The 25041-nt window shown below is 26.2% G+C and overlaps 2 protein-coding genes across 2 annotated transcripts in view; both read right to left on the bottom strand.

The window, feature by feature from the left end:
* The window catches only part of LOC136071857 (inhibitor of Bruton tyrosine kinase-like), a 34804-nt gene extending 15554 nt beyond the window's left edge, over nt 1–19250 (bottom strand). Inside the window, exons 1-13 of the mRNA XM_065797374.1 lie at nt 18932–19250; nt 18086–18257; nt 15083–15176; nt 12970–13967; nt 9124–9482; nt 4226–4331; nt 3565–3941; nt 3014–3070; nt 2750–2832; nt 2197–2319; nt 1983–2032; nt 1572–1623; nt 1380–1497 (exon numbers count right to left, since the gene is read on the bottom strand). Of these exons, the coding sequence (XP_065653446.1) occupies nt 1380–1497; nt 1572–1623; nt 1983–2032; nt 2197–2319; nt 2750–2832; nt 3014–3070; nt 3565–3941; nt 4226–4331; nt 9124–9482; nt 12970–13967; nt 15083–15176; nt 18086–18257; nt 18932–19074 (2732 nt within the window). The 5' untranslated portion in view covers nt 19075–19250. The remainder of the gene's footprint in view (nt 1–1379; nt 1498–1571; nt 1624–1982; nt 2033–2196; nt 2320–2749; nt 2833–3013; nt 3071–3564; nt 3942–4225; nt 4332–9123; nt 9483–12969; nt 13968–15082; nt 15177–18085; nt 18258–18931) is intronic.
* Nucleotides 19251–20717: 1467 nt separating this feature from the next.
* LOC136071866 (coatomer subunit beta'-like) overlaps nt 20718–25041 on the bottom strand; it is a 32940-nt gene continuing 28616 nt past the window's right edge. Inside the window, exon 25 of the mRNA XM_065797407.1 lies at nt 20718–20984. Coding sequence (XP_065653479.1) covers nt 20928–20984 — 57 coding nt within the window. The 3' untranslated portion in view covers nt 20718–20927. The remainder of the gene's footprint in view (nt 20985–25041) is intronic.

The following is a 25041-nucleotide window of genomic DNA, read 5'->3' on the forward strand; positions in this document are numbered from 1 at the left end:
ATTTTTTTTAAAACCATTGTAAAATTTTATAACTATATTTGACAAAATCTTATTAAAATTATTGAGATTTTCAAGCTTTAATTGTGAAATTTTTTAAAATTTCTGATTAAAACAATTACAAACAAATAGTAAGCGACCCGGGCTGAATGGGGCCCGGTTTGATAAACTATGGCTGGAGTCAGGCTGCCTATATCTAGACAAACCCTATAAATGAAACAAATATATCAACTTGGATTGTAATTCATGTTATGTTTATAAACACATATAGATGAATATATATATATATATATATATATATATATATATATATATATATATATATATATATATATATATATACACACACACATATATATATACGCACATATATATTCTATATATATATAATATATTTTATATATATACTTATGTATATATGTATATACATATGTGTATATATATTATATATGTACACTATATATATACATATATATAACAAAATATCCTAGCCCTAGCTAATAACCCCTGCCAGAATTATTGTTTAGCCAGGGCCAGGGCACCGGTCACTTCCTACAAATAAATCAATGCTTTAGTTTCAAATATGTATTTAATATATGTATTTAAAAACTCTGTAAAAACATAAAAAAAAACAATCAAAAAAAGAAAAACAAAACAAAAAGGTCTTCTTTTTATTTCTCTGTTATGGTGAGAAAAGTTGCTAACTGTATTTGCCAATTTGTTGTTTTTCAAGCATCAAAGTGGCAAATAATAGTTAGGAACTGCATTTCAACCCATTTCTGTCAAATGGTTTTTAAATCCATTTCTATAAATGATATCAATCATATCAAAAAAAGAAAAGTTTAAAAAGGCTTGCAATATGTAAATTTTTAAGCTAACATATAAATTAATAAATTAAACTATCAATAACAAGTAGAGTAGAAAGTAAAAAAATTAAAAAGTTTATTGATTTTTATTTTCACAACATTTTCTGAAATATTTTTTGTATTTTGATGAAAAAAAATTAATAAAAAAAGTACCATTAGGTGAACTTATTTTTACATTACATGATAAAATAGTAATCTTTTGTAAATATGGCTACTTTCTAACAACATTAGAAAAATGAACTAAACATTTTACTACAGCTATATCTTTGAAAGTACTCTGCAGTGCAATGCTGCTTTAGTGAATGTTTTATGTTAATGTTTTTAAGAGAATGTTATTAAATAAATGTTGTCAAGTGAATATTTTTTAGAAGAATCTTTCAATAAGTAAAAAGCAATTTCCAATATTTCTGTATTTCTACATTTCTGTAATTCAATATTTCAACATTTTATTTAAAAAGTTTAAAACTATTTTTATAAAAAAAAAAAAAAATTTTAACACAAAATTTGAAAGAGTACCTGGCTTCAAGATAATAAGCTAGATTCAATGAAATAAACTCAGCCAAAAATTCTTTTAACTGGCTTGAATTAAAGTTGCATGCAAATTGAAACAGCTCAGGTGCATTTTTTAATGAAACTAAACATAAAACCAAAAAAAATAAAATATTCTAAATATCTTTAAATACTTCTTGGATAAACTAAATGATTTACCTTTTTTTGCCAAACTTAATTCACAAATTTGCTTTAGGCGCACGAGTAGAAACTAAATTATAAATTGATAAAATATAAACAAAAAAAATAAATAAATAAATAAACTTAAGTATAAAATATATAAATAAGTACAAAATCTTGTTTATATTTATTTATATTTATTATACTTCAATTATCTTATTTTATCAAGTAACAATATTTGGTAATAAAATTAACAGAGTTCAAAATTTTGATGTGCAGAGCCAACAACTAAAGTTCAACTAAAATAAACAGAGTTAGTGTTTAAAAAAGGTGTGCAGAGCCAACAACAAAAGTTTAACTAAAAGCTATAATTCCAGCTTCTTTAAAAGCCTCTGGTTTTAGCTCTAAACACCTGTTTTAAACTAAGGAAAAACTTATTAGGTGTTTTACATGATCTGCACAAACCATAACTTCACCTATATAATTGATATCATCTGGAACTAAAAATAAACATACAACAAAGTTTAAATTATTATGATGATGTCACTGCAGAGTATTCAAAATAATAAACTTTGCCAAAATAAAGAAATAAGACTATATAAAAAAAATAGAAAAAATGCATAAAACTGAAACCAATATATAAAAAAAAAAAAAAAGTATTAACCATTTTTCCAAGGTTCATCTGTATAAATAAAGTTTAGAATAGGCAAAAGAATGTTTGAAGGTATGTTCATATTAACGAATGAGGATTCAAGCCATTCATTGCTTAGCATATTTTGAAAATACTCTTGAACAAACAATGAAAACAAATTCATAAACAAACAAATTCATGTTACTTTTTTTTTTTAAATAATACAAAAAACATACCAGAAAATGTTGTTTTAAAAGTTTGAATTTACTAATATGACTAGAACCTTTTACTCAAGCATCTTTATTTATTCAACCAATAAAAGTAATAAACCCAATCACCATCAATTAAACAAAACAATTTTTGTAATTAATCCAAACTCATCTATTAATGTTTTAATTTAAATTTTTAAAATTAGTAAAATCATTACTAATTATAAAAATTCAAATTTTAACATTGATGACATTAAAATACTTGATCTTATAACAAGTACATATTCATGAAATTAAATTTTTCAAATTTTATAACAATTTTATATATTTATGACATTAAATTATTTAACAATTATACATTTATGACATTCAATTACCTGATCTTACAACAAGTATACATTTGTGACATTCAATTGTCACACCATCACAACATTTTATTGTGACGTCAGAAAGATTTTTTCTGAAAAGTAATTAAAAAAATTAAACAAATAAAAAAAATAAAAAAACAAACATGAATAATCTCAAGCATTGCTAGACTAATAAAAAAAATTTAAATATTATATAAAGCATTAACTGTAATACAATAAATTTGATCAAACATAAAAAAAACAAAAAAAACAACAACAACTGATTAATCTTACAGCTTCTGCCAGTTTACAAAGTTTTTGTGACAGTAAAACTTTTTCCCATTTGCTTGGCTTAAATTAAGCAATTAATAACTTAACATAAATTAGTAACAATAAATTAACAATTTAACATTATTAGTAACATAGCAAGCTTTTTTTTATTTTTAACCAGCCTCAATAATTTAATAACAAATGGGAATCAAGCATTAAAAAGATATCAAGGGAAAACATTTTAGAGCTAAATATTGTCAAATATGGGTGAAAATCAAAAATGAAAAAGTAAAGAGAAGTAGAAGGATAAAGCCTATAATAATATATAGAATATAAAATAGAATAATAATATAGAATATAAAATAGAATAATAATAAAGAATATAAAATAGAATAATAATATAGAATAAAAAAAAATATTTAGTAGTTAACAATGTAAAAAAATCTTAAGTACTTCATTGCACTCAGTATGATAGACTTGAAAAGTCTATCTTGTGAAACAAATCTTGAAACTCAGTATTAAGATAAGTCTTGAAAAGTTGGAGGATCATAAAAAAAACTTAAAAAAACTGTTACCTCTCCTTTTTGATACTTTTAAAAGATCGCTTCCTTTTATTATTCTTTTGCCATTGTATTTTTTTGTAAACATTTTCTTCAACTTCAAATTGTTGTAAATCAGCTACTGACAAGTTAATTACATCATCATAAATATCATTGATATCGTCACTTAGATTAACTGAATGGTCATTGGAGTTCTGCAACAATTGTGATTCAGAAGGATTCTTTTCAACTCTATTACCTCGGTACAGTTCTTTTAACCAATTTATAGTAGCAGAATATGAAAGATGGGAAAAATCCAAACAAGAGCTATTGTTTATAGTTAAGAGATTGTCAAATGGAAAACCAGCAGATTGAAGTATAAACTTATGACAATATATGTTGCATGAAATAGTCTAAAGTTTTTTTAAAATTTTCATTTTTATCTTTATAACTATTTCAACATTTATTATTATTTACACAAATTACAACAAACATAAATATTTTAAAATAAGCTAAACAGACTCATATAGCCTAATGAATAAAAAAAAAAGGCGTTTTGAAACTACGTTTTTTCTTTTGTTGATTTCTAAGCATCATAAATCAATAAATCATCATTAAAAGATTTTTTAATAATTTTGAAAAAATATATTTTATGTATAAAATAATTATCAAGATGAAAAAAAAAGATTCAAAAAACCTTTATAAACATATCATACAGCTGATCTTCATTAGATGACTGTGAAATCAATTTCTCTAAATCATTACTCAACATAGAATCAATGATAGATGGAAAGCCGACCAAGCTAAATTTAAAGCCCCAAAAAAAAAAAAATCACGCATAATCTTGAGTTGTCCTGATATTTACTAACTAATAAACTAACTAACCAAATAAATAGAATTTCTTTAATAAAACTTATACCACATATACATTGTTAATGAATCTTATAACTATTCTATTTTACTTTAACTTTATTTCCTTTGTTTTTTGCTATTTATATTGGTGAAATACTTGAGTTTAAAATAAAATACTAGAGTTACTCAGACACACCACTTAATAAAACTGCTTAAAAGTCAAATAACATGTTTATAGATGAAATAGTTTTAATGAGTTTATTAAAGGTTGTTTTCCATATATACTAAATAGTTGCATATTAGTCGCAGGACAGTCTTGCAACCATATGAAAACGAAGTCATGCAACAATTTTTGACTTGCAAGATTGTTTTATGGTTGTGCCTTAGATGTCTTAAAGATTGAGTTTTTTTTTATCTCTAAGACAAATGTTGCATCACATCAGACAAATGTTGCATAACCCTACATACCAATTAGTTGAGTAAATAGAAAATGGATTATTAAAAAAAAAATTTTTTTTTTTACTTATTGACATAAAATGGAACAAGAACAAGAACAAGAATGAGTTTCTAAAGAATTTAGTAAAGAAAGTGCATGGGAGTGCAGGGGTATGTGCTGTAAGACAAATTTTTTTTCCAAATATTGTTGCCTGATGTGTAACATAGTCAAATGTTCAAAAATTTGAACATTTTATTACACATAATTTTTAACCATTATTGCAATATATTAATAATACTAACAAAAGAATGTTTTTCATTATTCAAAAAAATTTTTATTTCCTGCAAGATCATGCCCTAACTAGTTTTGTAGTTATGTTGTCATGACAAGGATCAACTTATAATCAAAACGATGATTAAAAGTTCTGTTAGTATTAATCAGCATCTGTTATATATGTCAAATATATTATAATCAATAGTTGAAAATATGCTCTTGATTGTTAAGTTTTAACCATTCAGGTGACATTCTGTAAAAAGAATAAAATAATTGTCTGTCACAAATTCAAGAATTAGTGTGTTCAATGCTCCTTTTTTACAACAACTTTTAAATAATGAGCAAATTCTAAATTTGTGCTTTTTTTTTTTTTTTAATTCTGCAACATTTTAAGAGCTAGTAATATATTGCCAAGTGCAAACTGGCAGTTCAAGAGACAATATCTTGCATTACTTTCTATTGCTCTAAAATAATTTTGGTTTATGTAATTAAGATTGTTTTATTGTATATTATTTTATTTTTTACTTAATGAAGATTCACATAAAGTTAAGAGAAACATTCTCCATTAAAGCTGATGAGAGAAGTCTATTTGATTTGCCAGAAATAAGTTTTGAGAGAATTCCTGATAACTATTTCTTAACAAGAACAAATTAAACATAAGTTTTATGCAGTAGACATTTTTAACTGGTTATTTTAAAATAACTTTTTGTAAAAACTATAAATCTATACAACAATTGAACTTTTTTTTTTCTTCTGTCTTTTGAAATTCCATTTCTGTCTTCTGAAGTCTTTGTTACATACTCAGTGTTAACATTTTTTATTATTATTTGTTTATACTTTTCAGCACAGACATAAGAAGCAAAACTAATTGTGTAAAATCTTTGTATCAAATTATATTTTTATAAATGTTTACTTTTTTTTTACAATAGTATTAACAATACTATTGTAAAAAAAATTTTTAATAATAGTAATAAAATACTCAACTAAAAACAAATTTATTTTAAATTCAGTAACATTATAATTAGTAAAAAAATGGAATGGGAAATTTGCCCTGCATTACAAGGAAAAATATTTTTATCATTACAGGAAACAAAAAATTTGAAACCAAATATTTTAATCTCTTAATTTGAATGCTTTGAAATCTAAAATTAATGAAAACAGCAAACAAAAATAAAACGGATTTTTAGCTTACATATTTTTTTTTATGAAAAAATAAATTTTATTAATTAAGCATCAAAATTTCGCGCCATAGATTTATGCATGCGTGATTATAATATTTTAACAACGCAAAAATTTAATAGTGTTTTAGATGAGATTAGATAAGAGCCACTAATTACTGCTTATAATTTTATGCTAATTGTTACAAGTTACAATTGATACAAGTTTCGTAAATACAAATTTCACTGTTTTGAACTTACTCCAAACTTATGCAATAAAAAAGTTTGCTGAATACGCTCCCTGAAGCAAAGCACCATGATTCGAACCTAACTACTGGCGTCTTTTTTTATTTTTATTATTAACCTTTTTTGATTTTTCTAAAATATAAATTAAAACACTTTTGAGATTTTATTTTGCTATATCTATTTTTTTGTTATAAATATATACAGCCAGATTAAAAAAATTGAAAATATATTGTGTTAAAGAGTGAATTTGAACTCTCGCAAAACGACACCTATCACATCGCAATAAATCACTGATCTATCAAATTTATACATGTAATTGAAAAACTAACCATTTTAAAAACTCTTATACTGATTATAATTAATCAACCGTTTTCATGCAGGTTCCCTAAATAAGCGTAGCTTTATTGCATAGCTTCTAATATAACATAATATAACAATAAATAAATATTTTATATGCAATGTAAAAAATCCACTATATAACATTTTATACACGATCATGTGTAATATGAAAAACGTTTTCTTATAATTACAAGTCTTTTTTGCTTAAGCTGTTTCATTTCGTTTTTTTGTATTAATGTTATTGTATTCAAAAAACTGACAAGATTGAAAAAATACAAAAAATATTGTCTCATCCAGGTGGAAAAATTAAAACTTTGATTTTAGATTGGCCCCTCTCTTGATAATTTCTGCTTGCTAAAATTATGTCATCTTTTTAGTTCCACCATTTAAATTTAATTTCTTGAGCATATGTTGAGTTTGCAGGCGGTATATAGAATAAATCTGTAAATATATTTATATTATGAGAAAATGTTAAAATTTTATTTTAACAATTAAAAGTCTTTTGCTATATATATATATATATATTTTGGCTATAAATATATAGGCAAGATTGAAAAAATTTCAAAGTTTATTACACTAAAGGACGGTCTTGAACCCCTGAAATGACACTGATGATAGCGCACTAAGCCAGAGCTATCGATGATTTGGGAGAAAAACAAACCTAATTATAAATAGATGTGCATGTTAATTTTTTTGCTCTTAAAGCCATTTTTCAGAATGAATTATTTTACTAAAAAATATTGAAGTAAATAGAGTATAGAAATAGTCAGTTTGATAAAGACCCGTATTTTACTGGTCTGGAAAGCTAGGATATATATATAAAGAAAAAGAATAGAAAAGGTTGGTGTGAAACAGACTTATAAAGACCTGTATTTTTCTAAAACCTGTGTAGTACTGTTCAGATCTAAAACCTGTGTAGTACTGTGCAGATCAAGATCAAAATAAGTAGTAAACATATCTATGTGAGTGTATGTTTATGTCTTATATAATATGAGCAAGTTATGTGCTTTATTTACTATAAATAAATACCAAACAGAAATCTATTTGCTATTTAATAATATCTTATTTTAACTGCCACGATCAACTACACAATATTGTGATGCTTTCATTAGTCTACATACAAAAATACAACATAACAACACTTTTTCATACATATAAATACATCAAACAGGGCAAAAGTGGGAAATAATGTTGTGGGCTAAAACTTGTTGAGAATGCCATATTAATTAAATAATTTTGTAGAAACTCGGACTATAACAGTATCTGTACAGAATCTAGTGAACTTGACCATCTCTAAATCAGAATTAGTTTCTGAATTACCTGAATTAGTTTCTGAATTAGTTAGGTAAAATTCTTTTTTTAACAATTGATTCTCTAATTTATATTACAGATTCTTTTTTGACAAAGGTTAAATCAAATTTATTTTTGTGAAAACCAGCTACTATTAGTTATAACTAAACTAAATTTATAATTTATAGTTAATTATAACTAAATTAGTTATAATTAACTTAGTTAGTTATAACTAAATTACTTATTAATTATTTAATTACTTTTACTGATTAAAATTTATAAACTTAAATAAAACAACTAAAATAATTAAATAAAAATTACTTGTAAAATAAAAATCTATTACTATTGTGTATTATTTGGATTTATGAATATATTACAATTAATAATAATTATCATTTCTTTAGATTAGACTACATAACAGAATTTCTTATGCAATTAACACATTAAAGAATAATTATCACATTAAAGAATAATTAACACATAAAAGGAGCTGATAAAAGTTTTATTTCTTCTTTGAGGATTAGTATTTCAAGTAAAATTGTTTTGTAAAAACATAAACAAATTTTTTTAATTACTTGTAAAAGTATTTTTAAAATCAGCACTTATTATGCTGAACGTTTTGCTAATAAGTATTTTGAATACATAGTTGGTAGAAAGAAAATTAATTTTATCAAAAAATCTGATTAGAGGAAATCAGGATTAGTTGGCTACAAGAGTTAATACAGTTTTGATTGGAAACAAACAAACAAAAAAGTTTTATAAATTGAGACATTTTTTTATAAATTTAAATCATTTATATTATTTTAGCATTTTATATTTTCTAAAAATTTAACCAAAAAAAAAGCAGAACTCGAAAACTAAAGGTTAAAAAAAAACCAACCTAAATTTGCCTGCATCGATCAAGTCAAAAATTTTTTATAACTTCAGTTTCTAATATCTAACTTATATCCAAGAACAAAAGTTATATACTAAAATTTTAAAAATAATAGTAAATAGACGCACCCAACTTGCGGATCATTTTGAACTGCAGCAAATGATTTACTTCGAGAATCACAAAAACATTTTAATGCATTAAACAGCAATGGAACTCTTTCCGTTTGCATATAAACAAAATGTCTCTTCTTTTCTTTATAATTCTCAGCAATTTCACTTAAAGAAGAATTAGCTTTAGCTTTAACAGGAGCCACTGAACTATCTTTTTTCCTATCAATTTGAAAATTACCCTGATAAACTCTACCATCTTCTGTCACAAACAAAAGATTAAGGCCTAAAGCAATGTGGATAACTTTAGCATTCATTAATTTTTCACCTGCCCAAAAGAGAGTACGAAATGATTTACACTCTAAACTCCAATATTCTAACTAAACAAATAAATTTTTTAATCAAAAATACAAAAATAAAATAAAGAGCAATAAATAAATATATGTAAATACTAACACACACACACAAAGATATATAAATATATATATCAGCCCTCAGAATTAGGGTTGGTATTCGATAATGCCAACTTAACTACTGACCTAAATGATATATTTGATATATTTTATGGTAAATTTTATTGTTAATTTAAAAATTTTTGGTAGATAAAGAAAATATCAATGTTGATGTGTAACTAAGAGTTTAGTTTTTTACTATTTTCTTAAAATCAGTTTACTTGGACTTAGCGCATTTTACAAATGGGCTCCTCTCCCCCCCCCTCCCTCTCTCTCTCTCTCTCACTCACACTCTCTCTCTCTCTCACTCTCTCTCTCTCTCTCACTCTCTCTCTCTCTCTCTCTATATATATATATATATATATATATATATATATAAAAATATTTATATATATATATTTGTTTGGAAGTGTTTGAAAGAACACTTTTTAAAGGAAATGATTTTTTTTTGAGGAAAGAAGCTCTTGGACTTAGCGCATCTTGCAAATGGGCTCCTCTTATATATATAAAAATGCTGTTTGCCATACCCATGATATGGAGGAAGCTGAGAGATCATCATGCAGATTATTATTTTTGTAGCGTCAACAGATTTTTCTTCAAAGAACAAACAAAATATTGTTTATGCATAATGGATTCAGCGCATAGGCCAGTGAAGAATGCCCATTCTAATTCCTATAGATGATGGTATAATTTCCTTTGAAAATAAAGTGGATAGCGATGAAGATGCAACTGGTGGAATTCTTGAAATGTTTGGAGATTCTAATTACATTGAAAGATACAAATTTTGAGGCAAAGTTGTTGACTCAAGGATAATTGAATGATCTCATTGAAAATCTATCAGAATCTGTCTAAATTTGAAAATCTATCAAAAGTCTAAATAGAAAGCAGAACTTTTTGCCTCAACACTACAGAAGAAAAATTTACTTGACAAAAATATTTGTAGGTAATACCAAAAGCGTAATATTAAATTAGCAGCATATTTTGTAGTAGATGGCCCTCTTTTTTATTGCCCTATACATGATCTATTCACAGAGCTATCTCAGGCATATGCATTCAGTATTTAATGGATTCTGAATTTGAAAGGGCCCTGAGTCTAATGGAATTGGAGACTTGGCTGGCTTTCAAATACACCCAAAATTATGGGGATAACAATTCCCATGCATAAAAGAATGGACTTAAACTTAAAACTCATTGATGCTTATAAAGAAATAGATTGTCAAATGTCTTTGAAAATGCAGTTCCTGCATTCCCCTCTAGACTTCTTTCTCTAAAAACCTTGTACCTTAGAACTATAGAAGTTCGTTAGCTATTTGCAGGTTATTGTGTAGTACTAAACTAGTGTAAGATGTATATTATGGTAGGCCAACAAATGTTTGATTCCCACCACACCCCTAGTATTACTATAATCAACTTGTTTCTCGACGCAGTGAACTTGTTTGTTATGGTTAATGTTTTGGAGTTAAAGATTTGAGAGATGGTTGTAACCACAATAAGGAGAAAAAAAATTATTTACATGTTATTTACACTTGCATTTATACTCAAAATATAACAAAAGTTGTTGGGCCAACTGAAAAATATTTTTATTCTAAATTTTTTTATATTGTTATAAAATATAAAAAAAACAGTGTTATTTTATATCAAAATACAGTGTTATTTTATTACATAAAATGTATTCAAAGGTATTGGATGGGAATTTTTAAAAATTGTTTTTTGTCGTGTATATTATACTTTTCCCAATTAAATGCTTTGCATAAAATCTGAATTTTTAAACACTCCATTTTCATATAATTATGTACATTTTCATAATACACAAAAACATAAATAATTAACAAACTATACATGTTGGAACAAAACGTAATTGAACCTTGAACCTTGATTCAACATTGAATATACATTTAGCCTATTTTTGTTTGTAAAAGAAAATTTTTTTTTTGTTGACCTGAGTAATATATTTTGTTTTGAGATTTCAGTAGCGCAACTTGAACTTTAAACTGGATTTTAAAGAATAGCGGAACAAATAGCAAATAGTATATTAAATGACAAAGTTTTACAAGGATCTAATACTAGTTGTTTAATGAATAGCACTATTTAACAAATAATATTAATTGTATAATAAATAGTAATATTTGTTTAATGACTAGTACTATTTATTATTGAATTGTAAACAATTTTAACAAACAGTGGATTAAGTAGCAAACAGTATATTTATTGACGAAGTTTTATGAGGATCTAATAATATTTGTTTAACGAAAAGTACCATTTGTTTAAGGAAAAGTACCATTTGTTTAACAAATAGTACTATCTATTTAATGAATTCATTTATCGAATAGTAAGGGGTTGTCCATAAAGTATGTACGCTTTTTTTTTGTCCACTCCCCCCCCCTGCATTTTGCAATACGCTTTTTTAAGTACCCTCCACCTCCCTAAAAACTATGTACCTAAGTACCTATGCTTTTAACTAAGTACCTATGCTTTTAAATAAGTACCTATGCTTTTAACCTATTTATCTAACATTTTATAATATTATTTTCAATTTTGTATCTCCTTTCTTTTACAATTGACCACTGCCCTCCCATCTCATATACGCCATTAGCAGACCCCCTCTGAGCGTACGTACTTTATGGACAATCCCTAAATAAATAGTACAACTCGTTAAACTTTATAGCCAAAGTTTAATGAACACCTGCTATTTGACTACCTATAACTTCAATTAGTGAAGTCAAAAAACTTTGCTGGTGCTCAATATATATATTTATACATATGCATTTACAAATATTATTGTGAATTTAGCATTGCATAAAATGTCATTAATTACATCATACTAAAATAGGGAGCTGTTGGTGCTCTAGTACTATAGCATACTCTATCTACTATAGCATATTTATGAGAGGACTTGCTCACTTTTTTTGGTTATCTAAATTGATATGGCTTTTTTAGAAAAAGAAGAAAACAAAGAATAATGAATGAAAAGATTGCTGCCCCATCCCAAACCCTCAGTCAATGTAGCAGTACAAGTCATGCTATTTGTCAGCCTATGTATGTACTGAAGCCCCTGGCAGCAGGCTATTTCAGTATGACGTCACACTGCTCATCTAAACCAGCAGTATATATACACACATAAACATACATATATATATATATATATATATATATATATATATATATATATATATATATATATATATATAATATATATATATATATAATATATATATATATATATATATATCATATATATATATATATATATATATATATATATATATATATATATATATATATATATAATATATATATATATATATACACACACATATATACACACACACACACACACACACACACACACACACACACACACACACACACACACACACACACACACACATATATATATATATATATTACTTCATACCATTCCTGAACCATACAAAACACAAATTTGTAAAGGATTCTCCATCTTTGAAGATTCAAAATCTAAAATTCCACCATTCATTTGTAAAGACTGTACACCAAACATTTTAGTGGCAATTTTTCTGCAAATAAAATTTTGCATTATATACAAGTCCCCATTTGCCATCAAGCATAAAGATGCACCATCACTTGCTAATACTTGTAAAATTTGGGTTTCTTTGTTTAACAAAGAACTGACAAGTTTTGGAGAGCATTGGTATTTTTCTCCTTTTGAGTGTCCCAACTGACCAGCATTTAGACCAAATGTATACAACTCGTAGTTTGTATACACTATGGTATGAAAACAAGCAGCTGCAATCCCAATAATTTCTTTATTTTTGAAAAATTTATTACTTAGTTCTTTTGGATATAAACAACTCTTTGGTTGAGGTACATGACCTAACTGACAATATTGGTTTGATCCAAATGTATAAACCTGCTTTAGTTCATCAAGAACAACAGTGTGATGGTCACCAGCCTTGATACTAATACACTTCTGATTTTTTAAACCTTCAATAAGTTTAGGGTGAAGAACTGTTTCTTCAGAATTATGACCTAATCGGCCATTTAAACCATGTCCACATGTAAATACTTGGCCAGCTTTGCTCAAAAACACTGCATGAAACTTAGTTATCACAACATCAATTATATCTACTATATCTTGAACTTGGTCTGGATGAACTCTGTTTTTAGTATCTGCTTGACCTAAATTAAAATTAATGTTATTCCCCCATGTAAATACATTTGAATGTGTTTCAATTAAACTTGGAACAAGCTGTTCATATTTTGTTCTTTCAACAAAATTTGAAGGAAACAGTCCTTTCTGCTGGCTTCCTACTAGTTTACCAAATGACCAGCCGTTAGGGTAATCACGAATAATTTCTATAAGATCACCAGTATGAAGAGATAACTCTTCTCCTTCGGATTCAAAAGGCAAAATTGCTACTGCTTGATTTTTTTCTAAAAAAAATTAAACTATTAAAACAGAAATAAAAATAAGTTTAATATACTATAATTCTACAAAAATTTAACTATATTTTTAAAACAAAGTTTAAATAAATGTTTAACTCTTTCGGCACGGCCAAATAATAGCAACTCTTTAAGGAATCTTTCAAAAACATAATTATCTTTAAAAGTAAAAGTCCTAAGTAATATTATACATTATTTAAAAGATTTTGAACAAATTTTCCATTATGGTGTTAAAGTTCATAATGGTGGAAAAGAAATTTTTAGGGGTTTTCAAAAATATTTTTATATCAAAGTTGATCTAGAAGTTTATAATGAAGTCTAATGTTTAAAAATATTAAAGAAATAGATCCTAATATATGAGCAATCAGGATATCAAAATATTTTTGTTGAAAATATCATTCACTATGACCTGGCAAGTGGTTCATTGTTTTGGGGTCTTGTGTTGTTGGTAACCAGCGTAATTGTTTACATTAGCAACAAAGAAGAAAAATAACATTATAATAATATAAAACACAAAAAACACTAAAAATTCCATCATACTTCTAAAATAAATTATTTTTATGAAAATCTGAGCTATTGCAAAACATTTTTTTGCTGCTGTTCAGTGTACGGCGACGTTGTACTGAGTTGTATCCAAAGAAAAAATCTTTTTTTAATTGAGTGTAGCACACTTCACAGTTTTAATATTTGCTACCAAACTTTTGTAGGTACGTAAAATTGTATTTCCCATAGGTTAAATATGGCTTGTGCTGTGGAGGTTTGGCAAAATTTTCAAGCCCAATCAAATACCAAATGAGAATTCCCTCAGAAACCTAAAAGGCTACAGTAAGAATTTCCTTTAATTTTGGATTTATAATATACAGAATTTCTTAATAACCAACTGTTTCTGATTGGCTAATCATTATATAATAATTTACAAGAAAAAATCACTTAAAAAGCTCTGTTTGTTATGAAAATATAACATTGAACACCAGTGAACGATTTCCACAAATACCATGCGGAAAGAGTTAAGAGAAAATAAAGTTAATTTTTTTATCCTTTAAATTTATCACCAAAATAGAAAAAAGAAAATGTGCAATATTGCATAAACAGTAAAGATTTTTAACCTTCAGGTTTCCTACGATATCTTGGTGAATCCAATACAACCAAATCAAGTGGACTATTTCCTTGAATATCATAAAGTCGCCAGTCACCTAATTTCTAAAAGTTAAAAAGGTATTGATAGTAAAAATAATGTAAAGCAAAAGCACATAAAGTATAAATAAATATGTAAACACCCCTTTAATTGCGGACTTAGGCAAAAAATATTTTTCTGAAAATGCCACACTAAAGTAGTGATTTATAAATACATATTTATAAATATTTCCTTTTCATAAACAGTATATACATTTAATTAGACATCAATATGTCTATTCAGTATAAATATGCAAGCATATTAACTTTGCTGTCAGTCTTCGATATTGCTACATGTTTGTATTGCTCATTGTTTATATATTTTTGGTATTAGAACTTTTTCTTAATTTTCAGAATGATTTGGATGTCTAATAGAAGGTTAATCTGTTTGACTGGAATGGCTGGAAGAGTATGGCCATTAGATTCAAGAGTCAAATTAGAGGAAAAGTTCTTTGCAAATAACACTGCTATTCTGGAGAGAAGTAATAAGATCAGACTCATTGAAATTGGATTTTTAAAAAAAGATTGCTCAATAATCTTTTTTTGACCAAGTTTATAAAGAATATCTACACAATCAGTGAAGGTCATACCTTAGTAAGACCACATATCAGCCCTTGGAATTAGGGTTGGCATTCGCCAATGCCGATCTAGAAGCATTTGAGGTGGACAAAAAAATTCCAACTTTGTTTCTATGTTTATGGTCAAACCTTCGTTTTCCATTTTTTTTGCTGACTTCACACAGATCAAGGTTGGCAAACTTTTGCTGACCTTATTTTTTCTAAGTCCCAAGGTTGACATATATAGATGTGTATAAAAGTACATACAATTTCTTAATCGGCTGCAAAATCAGTCCTTAAATGAACTTCAAAAATGTTTATACGTATTCTTTTGTTAATTTAGAAAATTTATTCAAACTGTTTGCAACACACACTGCATATTGCCACATGAGAATTATAGGTCTTATCTGCCTTATGTTATTAGAATTTAAAAATTTCAATTTTAATTAGCAATTATTAACAAAAACAAACAACTTAAAAATTATATAAATAATATAAATTTAATCATGAAAAATAAATAACATAAACAACATATGGCTTAACAAAAGTAATATAAACAACATATGGCTTAACATAATTAACATAAACAACATGACTTATTATCATAAAGAATAACAGCAGTGAAATATTTTTAAAATGACATATCAAAAATAAAATACGCACAAGATAAAAATTGTTAGATAAAACCTTTCTCATGTCATAAGATGATACTTATATTTTACTACATATTTTAGTTAAAACTTTATTTAGGTGTTTACAAAAAAAAAAAAAAGCTTCATTTTTTAAATAAAAGATGAATTGAATTGAAATTACAGTTTATTTCTGTAATAAATAAAACCAGCCTGTTTTGATCGAAATGCTTTACATAAAAAAAAATCAATTCAATCAAAATCCTAAACAAAAAATCATTCTAATCTTTAACAAAACGATAGATAGTGAGTTTTAAGTAAAAATGTAGCAAAAAGCATCCTTTTTAATCTAGATTTTGTTGATCTTGCTTCTTTGTTTTAATTAAGATCTTCATTTGCAAACTGGATATTTCTATTTGAAATACTAACCATTTAGTAAATTATATGTCATTTTAAAGAATAAAATAGTTAAATTTTGTTTGTTAAAATTAATAGTAAACTTGTGATCCCTTATAAAGAAATTTAAAAAGTCATATGGAAAGACAAACCATTATAACTTGCCTGATGGGTAACACGCTCAATTACAAACACCATACTGTAATAGTTTTTTCCTTTAAAGCAAAACAGGCATACAGTATCCCAATAGTAAGTTTAACTTAGTAGGATAGTGTTAAAATATGCTATGTATGGTGCTTATACCACTTAAGTAACATAATTATTGTACCCACATCTCTTTTATTTACTGCTAAATGTTGCACACATCTAACTTTTTATCATGTAAATACCAAGTAAACTATTAACTGTGAGAAATGTAAAAGTTTGAGCTCTGAAAGTTAACACATGAACAGATATTTAGAAACAACACAGACTAATAACAAGTTTAGACTTGCTTAGTTACAAGTTTAGGGTTACTGGTTATGACTGGTATACATGGCTGTTAACCTTTTTTCTTATTTACTAAAAGAAGCTGCGAATACAAACAAGCTAGATGTTGAAACATCTAGAACTGTGACAAAACAAGAGTTACAAAACAAGACATACATAACAAGTATCACTACAGTTCCACAGTAAGTCTCTAAAAACTGTACAGTATCTGTACAGTTACAAGTCTCTAAAATTTACAGTCTCTAAAATTGATGCAACCAATAGGAAGAAAAAAATTACTTTTCTCACTTCAACTGATAGAGGTGGGTTTGTCACAGCAACTATTTGCTCTTCAGCAAGTAGAAGATACATGATGATCAAAATGATCTTTTCTCATAAAAAAGAAAGTAGAATTAATGAAGTACCACAAGGTGCCTGAGCATAAAAGCCACTCAAGCAGGTTACAAAAAAAAATTATTTGTTTGGTTATGAAAATTTATTCACAAATCAAGGTCCAAGAAAAGCTCTTTGCTTCTTATTTTAAAAGAACATAAATCTCACAATAAAAGCATTGAGTCAACATTGAGAGAGAGAATGGGTGTAACTACATAGTAAATAAAGACAAAAACTGTTTTTATTTTACCATTATATACCTTATTTTGCCCTATGCCATAGAGCAAGTTTGTTTTAAGAATATTTAAATGTTGAACAGCTTTTTTTTTATTCAGTGCTATTGACTTCTTCCATAGTTAGTTGGTATTTTGTTTTGTATTTTGTCATTAAAAAAAAAGTAGTTTTAATTTATATTATTTTTGTCAGTTTATTGATGACTTTTCCCCCATTTTGTCCTGATTTTCCCTATTTAGAGAAAAATAATCATACCTACCTTATAGAGCAATATAGCGCAATCAATGTTTCCATAATAAAGAGCTCTGTGAAGAGCTGTATAACCAGACTCTTTATCTTTTATGTGAAAAACATTTTTTGATTTCTGTTCAGAGCACAACCATTCCAAGACATCTATTCTTCCAAGCGATGCAACAATGTGGAAAATTGATCTAATTAAAAATAGCAATTCAGTATGAAAACAACTGTAAAAAATTATTCATTCAATTCATATTTTTAAATACTTTGAATGAATCAAACTATGATTCTGAGCAGCTTTTCTACACTGTTACCAGCTTTTGAAATAACCACTAAAGTACTTTTTTTTCTTCTTTCTTTTGCTAATTAACCCCCCCCCCCCCAAGACCATGAAGGCCACTACAGTCATGAGGCTACTTAAATTGCGGTAACAAACCTCTCAACTCTTAACATGAACTTTGAAAAAAAAAAAGGCCGCTACGCTGAGAAACAGGTTAAGCGCAGTACTACCAGGGACGTGGTTAAGATCGAACTCGGGACTTCTCACATATGAGGCAAGCGCTCTACCACTACATCGCTACCACATTAAAAGGGTACATGCTTTGGTAAGAGTGCAAATTTGTACTTAGCTCACTTTCATAGCAAAGTCGTATTTATATAAACTGCCTCAGCAAACAAAAGTAGCATGTGATGCACATGTTATACTTAACACACATGTGGTTATACTACATTTATAGTATAAATTTGTACAACTTGGTTATGCTTCATTAAGATTTAAACTGATATTATATCTAATGCGTGGTGTTAAAAATCATGTAAATGCATTCATGATCAAAAACTACGTATACTTATATAAATAAAAAATTACCTTCCATAAGAATCCAGTATACGGAATGGATTTGAACATTTTACTTTTATTATTTGCTTTAAAGCATCTAAATCTTCTGATGAGAAAGTTGACACTAAATAATCCCCATGTCTTTTTAAACAACAGTTTTGAGTACAATCCATTTTTGCATGTTAAAATTTCTTCTGCTGTTAACTCTTTTTGCCTTCATTTTAAAAAAGTCATGGTGTTCATACTCGATTGTTTTTTAGGCTTTAAAAAAACTTTTTCATTTATTTCAAATTGGATGTTTTAAAAGTTCTAAAAACTACTAAAAAAAGGCCTGGAAACTACCTTTACATAACAATTATTGTTGTTATGTAAAGGTAGTTTCCATAATAAAAGGCAATTTAATAATAATAAAGGTAGTATATATAGAATAACCATATAACTATAAAATAATGTAGCAAGGATATATATAATGATTATATATATAATATATGATATAATATATAATATATATGATATAAAACATATATAACGATTGCAATATTTTAGTTGTGTTTGATGATATGTAAGTGATGTTGTAGTTTATGTTGTGGTGAAAACTAATGTGAAGATGGTTTCAGGGACTTTAAAAGTAACACCTCATAAATAAAATTTTGGACAAAATTTAAAAATTAATATTTTAAGAACTAAAAAGTTTTATTATTTAATATTTCAACTGTTAATATGTTAGTATACGTAGTTTATAAATAAAAATAATTATTTCAAATACCATATTTGGCAATATTATAAAGTTTTTTCGAAAGATGTGTCATTTGAGTAAGGAAAATTTCTTTATTCATCTTTGAATATCAATATTTAATTCTTGCTTCAAGCTCTTCCAAATTCTCAGCTCTCCTATTATTCTTGTACAGTAGCCGTTTTAAATCACCCCAAAAGTTTTCAATTGGTCTTGCTTCTTGAACCAACTTTGCGTAATGTGATCGACTAGATCAGGCCAGAAGATAAACTCATTGTCTTTTATAATATTCTGATACTAGAGTAAAGTTTTTTCTAGTAACCCTTTATAAGTATACTGGTTTATAAGCTTACTGTGATGAAAATAAAGAGGGCTTATTCTACGGGGGCTGATGCAACAAGAAACTAAGAGCTTATCCTTGTACTTTTTACGCAAATTGTATCTTACTTGGTCAGAACATTGAGAAGGATTAGCAGCATAAAACCTATCATTAGCAGCTAAAGTGCTATTGTTTAAGGTAAAATAGCTTTCATCATCCATAACAAAATCCAAGTTTTTATAATTTTTACGAGATTTAGGACGCATAGCTTTCTTCTGCTGATGGCTACGATCTAAACGATTTGTTTTTTTGAAAGTTTGAATGTTAGTCATTGTTTTTAATACTTGGGAAATTCGAGTTTGACTACACTTAAAAACTTGAGCTACTTTCTTTTAGGAGCACCCTGACTTATTTTCAAAAAATGCAGCAATCTTTGGAATATTTTCTTTAGTAGCTACCTGCTTAGCAACAAACACTTTACCTTTTTCTTGATTTTTTTGGAAAAAAATTTCCATAATTTTTTCGAGGTCCTTTACTTTGACCATTTTATTTTCAATATTTAAATACTATTTTTAACTTAATTAAATTAAATTTAAAAAGATTATAAAATCCTCTTTCAAATAAGTATAAAGGTTTTTTGCGTGCATGAAATAAATTACTTAATAAATGCAATTAAAATTTGTCCGATATTTTATTTATAGGGTGTTAAAAGTTGTTTTAAGGTAAAAATAATAAAAAGGAAGCTGAAAAACAACAACAGAAACTAAGTAGATTTTATATTTCTTTGTCAAAAAATTTAACATAATAAGGTGTAGCAAAATAAATAATATATGATAATAAAAGAATATAGGCTCACACACACTCAAACAAAAAAAAAATTATAAAAGGGTTTAGAAGCAAAAACCAATAAAATAGTGTGTAAATTTCCAAAAACATTTCAAAAATTAAACTATAGGAACTTCGAATAAAAAAAACTAATTTTCAAAATCATCATCCATGTCGTCGAGGTCAAGATCGTCAACATCATGTTCCTAAAAATATAAAAATAATAATAAATAAAAACAATTAATTATAATCATTATTATATATAATATTATATACAATTATTTTGTTATTACTAATATAATAATTGTCATATACACAGTAGAGGATACTTTGATAAGTGATTTTACTAATTTATTATTGTTTTGTTCTTTAAGAACATTGAGCACTCTATTTGATACACTAACTTTACTTAGATATATACACATATAATTTATTATGACTATACTAACTCACTAAACTATAATTTAATAAGTTGGTACTTGATTAATAAAATCTTTTTCGAAGGGTTTTTGTAAACTCTCATAAATACTTAGATTTTGTATTTGTTTATAAAGGAAATCATACCTAAATCTCATACCTAAATACCTAGATATTGTATTTGTTTATAAGGAAATAATATAAACAAAAACTATTATTTAAAGAATTTTTGACTATATTCACTATAATTTAAAAAATTCCATTAAAAATTGATTTTTTTTTGTTTTGCACCCTTCTTAATAAAAAACATTTAATTTTAAGTTTCAAGTTTCCTTAAAAAAATCTTCATTAAGTAATTTTAATCTAAATAACTCTTATATGGAATCAGATCACTCAAATTATAGTTTTCAAATATAATTTTCAAAACAATCAATACTTATTCATTTTATTATTATTACTATTTTTATTTTATTGTGAGTATTTTTTCAAGTCTATGGTACCACACGTTGGTATGGTAACACACTAAGTTTATGGTTAAACACTACGCCTATGATTACACACTAGTGTGGTTCAAACAGGTTTTCATTATGATACTACCACTAGGAAAATAACCATCCAAGGTTCACAAGCTCCTCGAACCCTTACCTAGAGATAAATTGAGGGTATCAAGGTTTTCCTTTTCCTAGGTAAGTTGCCTTCACCATGGCTAAGAAGTCTCACCTGTCCTAATACATTATCAGTTTAACTTCATGACAAAGATGAAATATATAAATATAAACTATATATAAAAAAACTATATAAATAAATGATTATATATAAAAATAAAATTGCAAGAATATTAATAAAAATAGCAACAAAATCTGGATTCAGAGAATATGCTTCTTAGATCCTGATCTATTGCATATAACAATAATATGTATGTGCAGAATATGTTTCTTAGATACTGTAATGATCTAATACATATTATAATAGTAGTAATGTAATATTGTAGAATCTATTGATATTGGTATATTTCTTAACTTCTATTCTATGGACTATATGTCTTTTACCAATGCTGGTGAATAGAAGTGTTTTTAATATAAGATACAAGTAGTATAATAAATTATTGTAAATACAAAATAAAAAGTCTAGAATGTCTTTTTTTCTAATTTTTTTAGTTTACATAAAAGTCAATATAGTTATTTATTTTGTTTTTATATTGACATCAAACCTAATGTTGTTGATAATTGTATGTGCTATAATTGAGTTGATGTTGTTCAGTAAATATAGATCACTAAATTTGTTTGGTGCTAATTTGATGTTGCTATTGCAATGCTTATTAATTACATTGCTGAAAAAAACTTAAAAAACTATTTATCATGTTTGTTGGACACTATGAAGCTCAAAAAGTTTTTATTTCTAGTATTGTATTTGATGTTATCAAGGTTAATAAAATCAAATTTTTTGAATAAGTTCATTGGATTCTTGTAAAAAATTATTTTATTACATAGGTTTTGGGTTCTGCATAAAAATCGACAATGAAAACTTTGTAGGTTGTATGTTTTAAGTTGTTGATTGATTTGAAATATATCTTTGTTTTGAATATTAATTTTGAAAAGTAAAAAGAAAATCCTATAGTATGCATTGCTAAGGCTTTGTATTTCTTTTTTCATGTAGTATATAGTATGCATTGCTAAGGCTTTGTATTTCTTTTTTCATGTAGTAAATTATAAAACTTGAGCAGTAATTAAAATTAGGTAGAATGACAGTTTTAAAAAATTGTAAACAAACTTTGAAGGCCAAATATATTAGTTATTGAGAATAATTTTTTATATGCTTTATGTGTTTGGTAAAATGTAATTTACTGTTAATAATGACACCATGCAAAGAACATTTATTAACTATTTCAATTTTGAACTTACCACTTTCTATCATTGATGTTGGCAATATTAATTTAGATGTTTGCTTATTTGTTAAAATCATTGCTTTAATTTTACCCCAAATGATGTCAAGTTTATTAGCATAGCACCACTCAATATAATTATTAAATGCTGACTGAGTCTTTGCTGTTAGATGGTTTATATTGTATCACTTGTCATAAGTGTTGTGTCATCTGCAAATAATGTCGATTCAAATAATGTCAGATATTCAGGTAGATCATTGATGAAAATCAGAAAAAAAAAATGGTCCTAAAATGGAACTCTGTGGTATACTGATATTAACTTGTTCTTCATTAGAATATGCATCTTTAACTTTTGTGAATATTTTTCTATTATGAAAATAGTTGCTAATTAACTTCAAAGCATCAGTTGAAAAACCATAATATTTTAGCTTTAAAAGCCAAAAAACTTTATGAAATCAATAAACATTAATAATGTAAAGAGTTTTTTTAGAGTTGCTTAGTTTTACTTTAGAGATAAGAACATGCAGTTTCACATGAATGTTTGCATCTGAAACCACGTTAGTCATTATTGAATAAATTATTTTGTTTAAAGTATGCAGTTTTAGCAATTACTTGTTCAAACACTTTTGTTAGTGGTGATATTATAGTAACACTTTGATAACTATTGATATCATGAATTTCACCTTTTTGTTTATAAAAAGGAATAATACTACCTACTTTAATTCATTTGGAATACTGTCTGTTTTTAGACATTTGTTGAATATAGTCATTAATGGATCAGTGATTGAATCATGACTTTTTAATAATTTTTGTTGGAATAATTATAATAATTGGAATAATTATAATAATTCCAATAATTTTCGTTGGAATATCTGAATAACTACAGCTGCTTTTTCTTTTAAATTTTTAATCGCATTTTTTAAATCTTTTTAGATATTTTAAGATAGTTGAAAAGATTGTTAATATAGTTATGAGAATCAGGCACACAATCAGAATTAGATTTGAATGTACTAAAGAGTTTGTTGAAAAATAATAACTTTTCAAGGTTTGAGTAGGCCTTTTGTTGTAAAGTATGTAATCAAGAAAGGGAGTATCTTCAAAGCTTGATTTAATTTTGATGAACTTTAAGTAGAAATAATAAAAGTCTTTTGAGTTATTAAAATTTTTCGGTTCTTTTTTTTTAAAAAAACTTGTTAATTTTTTATTTCCTTATTTAACAAAATCTCTTCTTGTTTTTTTAAACATTTGAAAAAGTGATGAATCATTTGTTTTTACCTAAACAAAATAATAACCGTTGTACAATTTTTTCAGATTTTTCAACTCTAGATCGAACCATTCATTGTTGTCTATATTCTTGATGTGTATTTTCATCATCTTTTTTGGTGAAATAGCATTTAAGATATTTATAATGTTGAGCTTGAAGTAGTTCCACAAAAGGTCAAGTTATCATTTATTTTGAACTGTATGTTAGTGTTAGATACAATTGTTATTTTTTTTATTACTTAGTTGCCTGCTTTTGATTGTTTTTGAGTAATTGACTACTTCAGTGATACCATCAATCGCTGCAAAAACTGCACAGTGATCACTAAATTGATCACTGTGCAGTTTTTGCACAGTGATCAATTCAGTGATTTAAATCTTAATGTAGATCACACATTATAAATGATGGTTCATTTTGGTTAATAAGTTTTCAACATAGTTGTTAAAGTATTGAGAAATAATATTTGGTGGCTTATAACGGCAGATAAAATTGTTTATCGATTTGTTGTCCATCACTTGGAAATGAATAATCTTGTATTCAAAAATTCTATTTGAAAATAAAACTTTCAAGTCGTTTTTTATGTAGTTGAGAATGCCACCTCCTATAATGCTGTCTTATCTGTCTCTATGCAAAGTCTTATAATTATTTGAAAGAAACTCTTTAGTTAAATATGTCTGGTTAAGTTTGGTTTCATTAATTTTTT

Source organism: Hydra vulgaris, chromosome 05, assembly GCF_038396675.1.
Source record: "Hydra vulgaris chromosome 05, alternate assembly HydraT2T_AEP".
NCBI classification, from domain to species: domain Eukaryota; kingdom Metazoa; phylum Cnidaria; class Hydrozoa; order Anthoathecata; family Hydridae; genus Hydra; species Hydra vulgaris.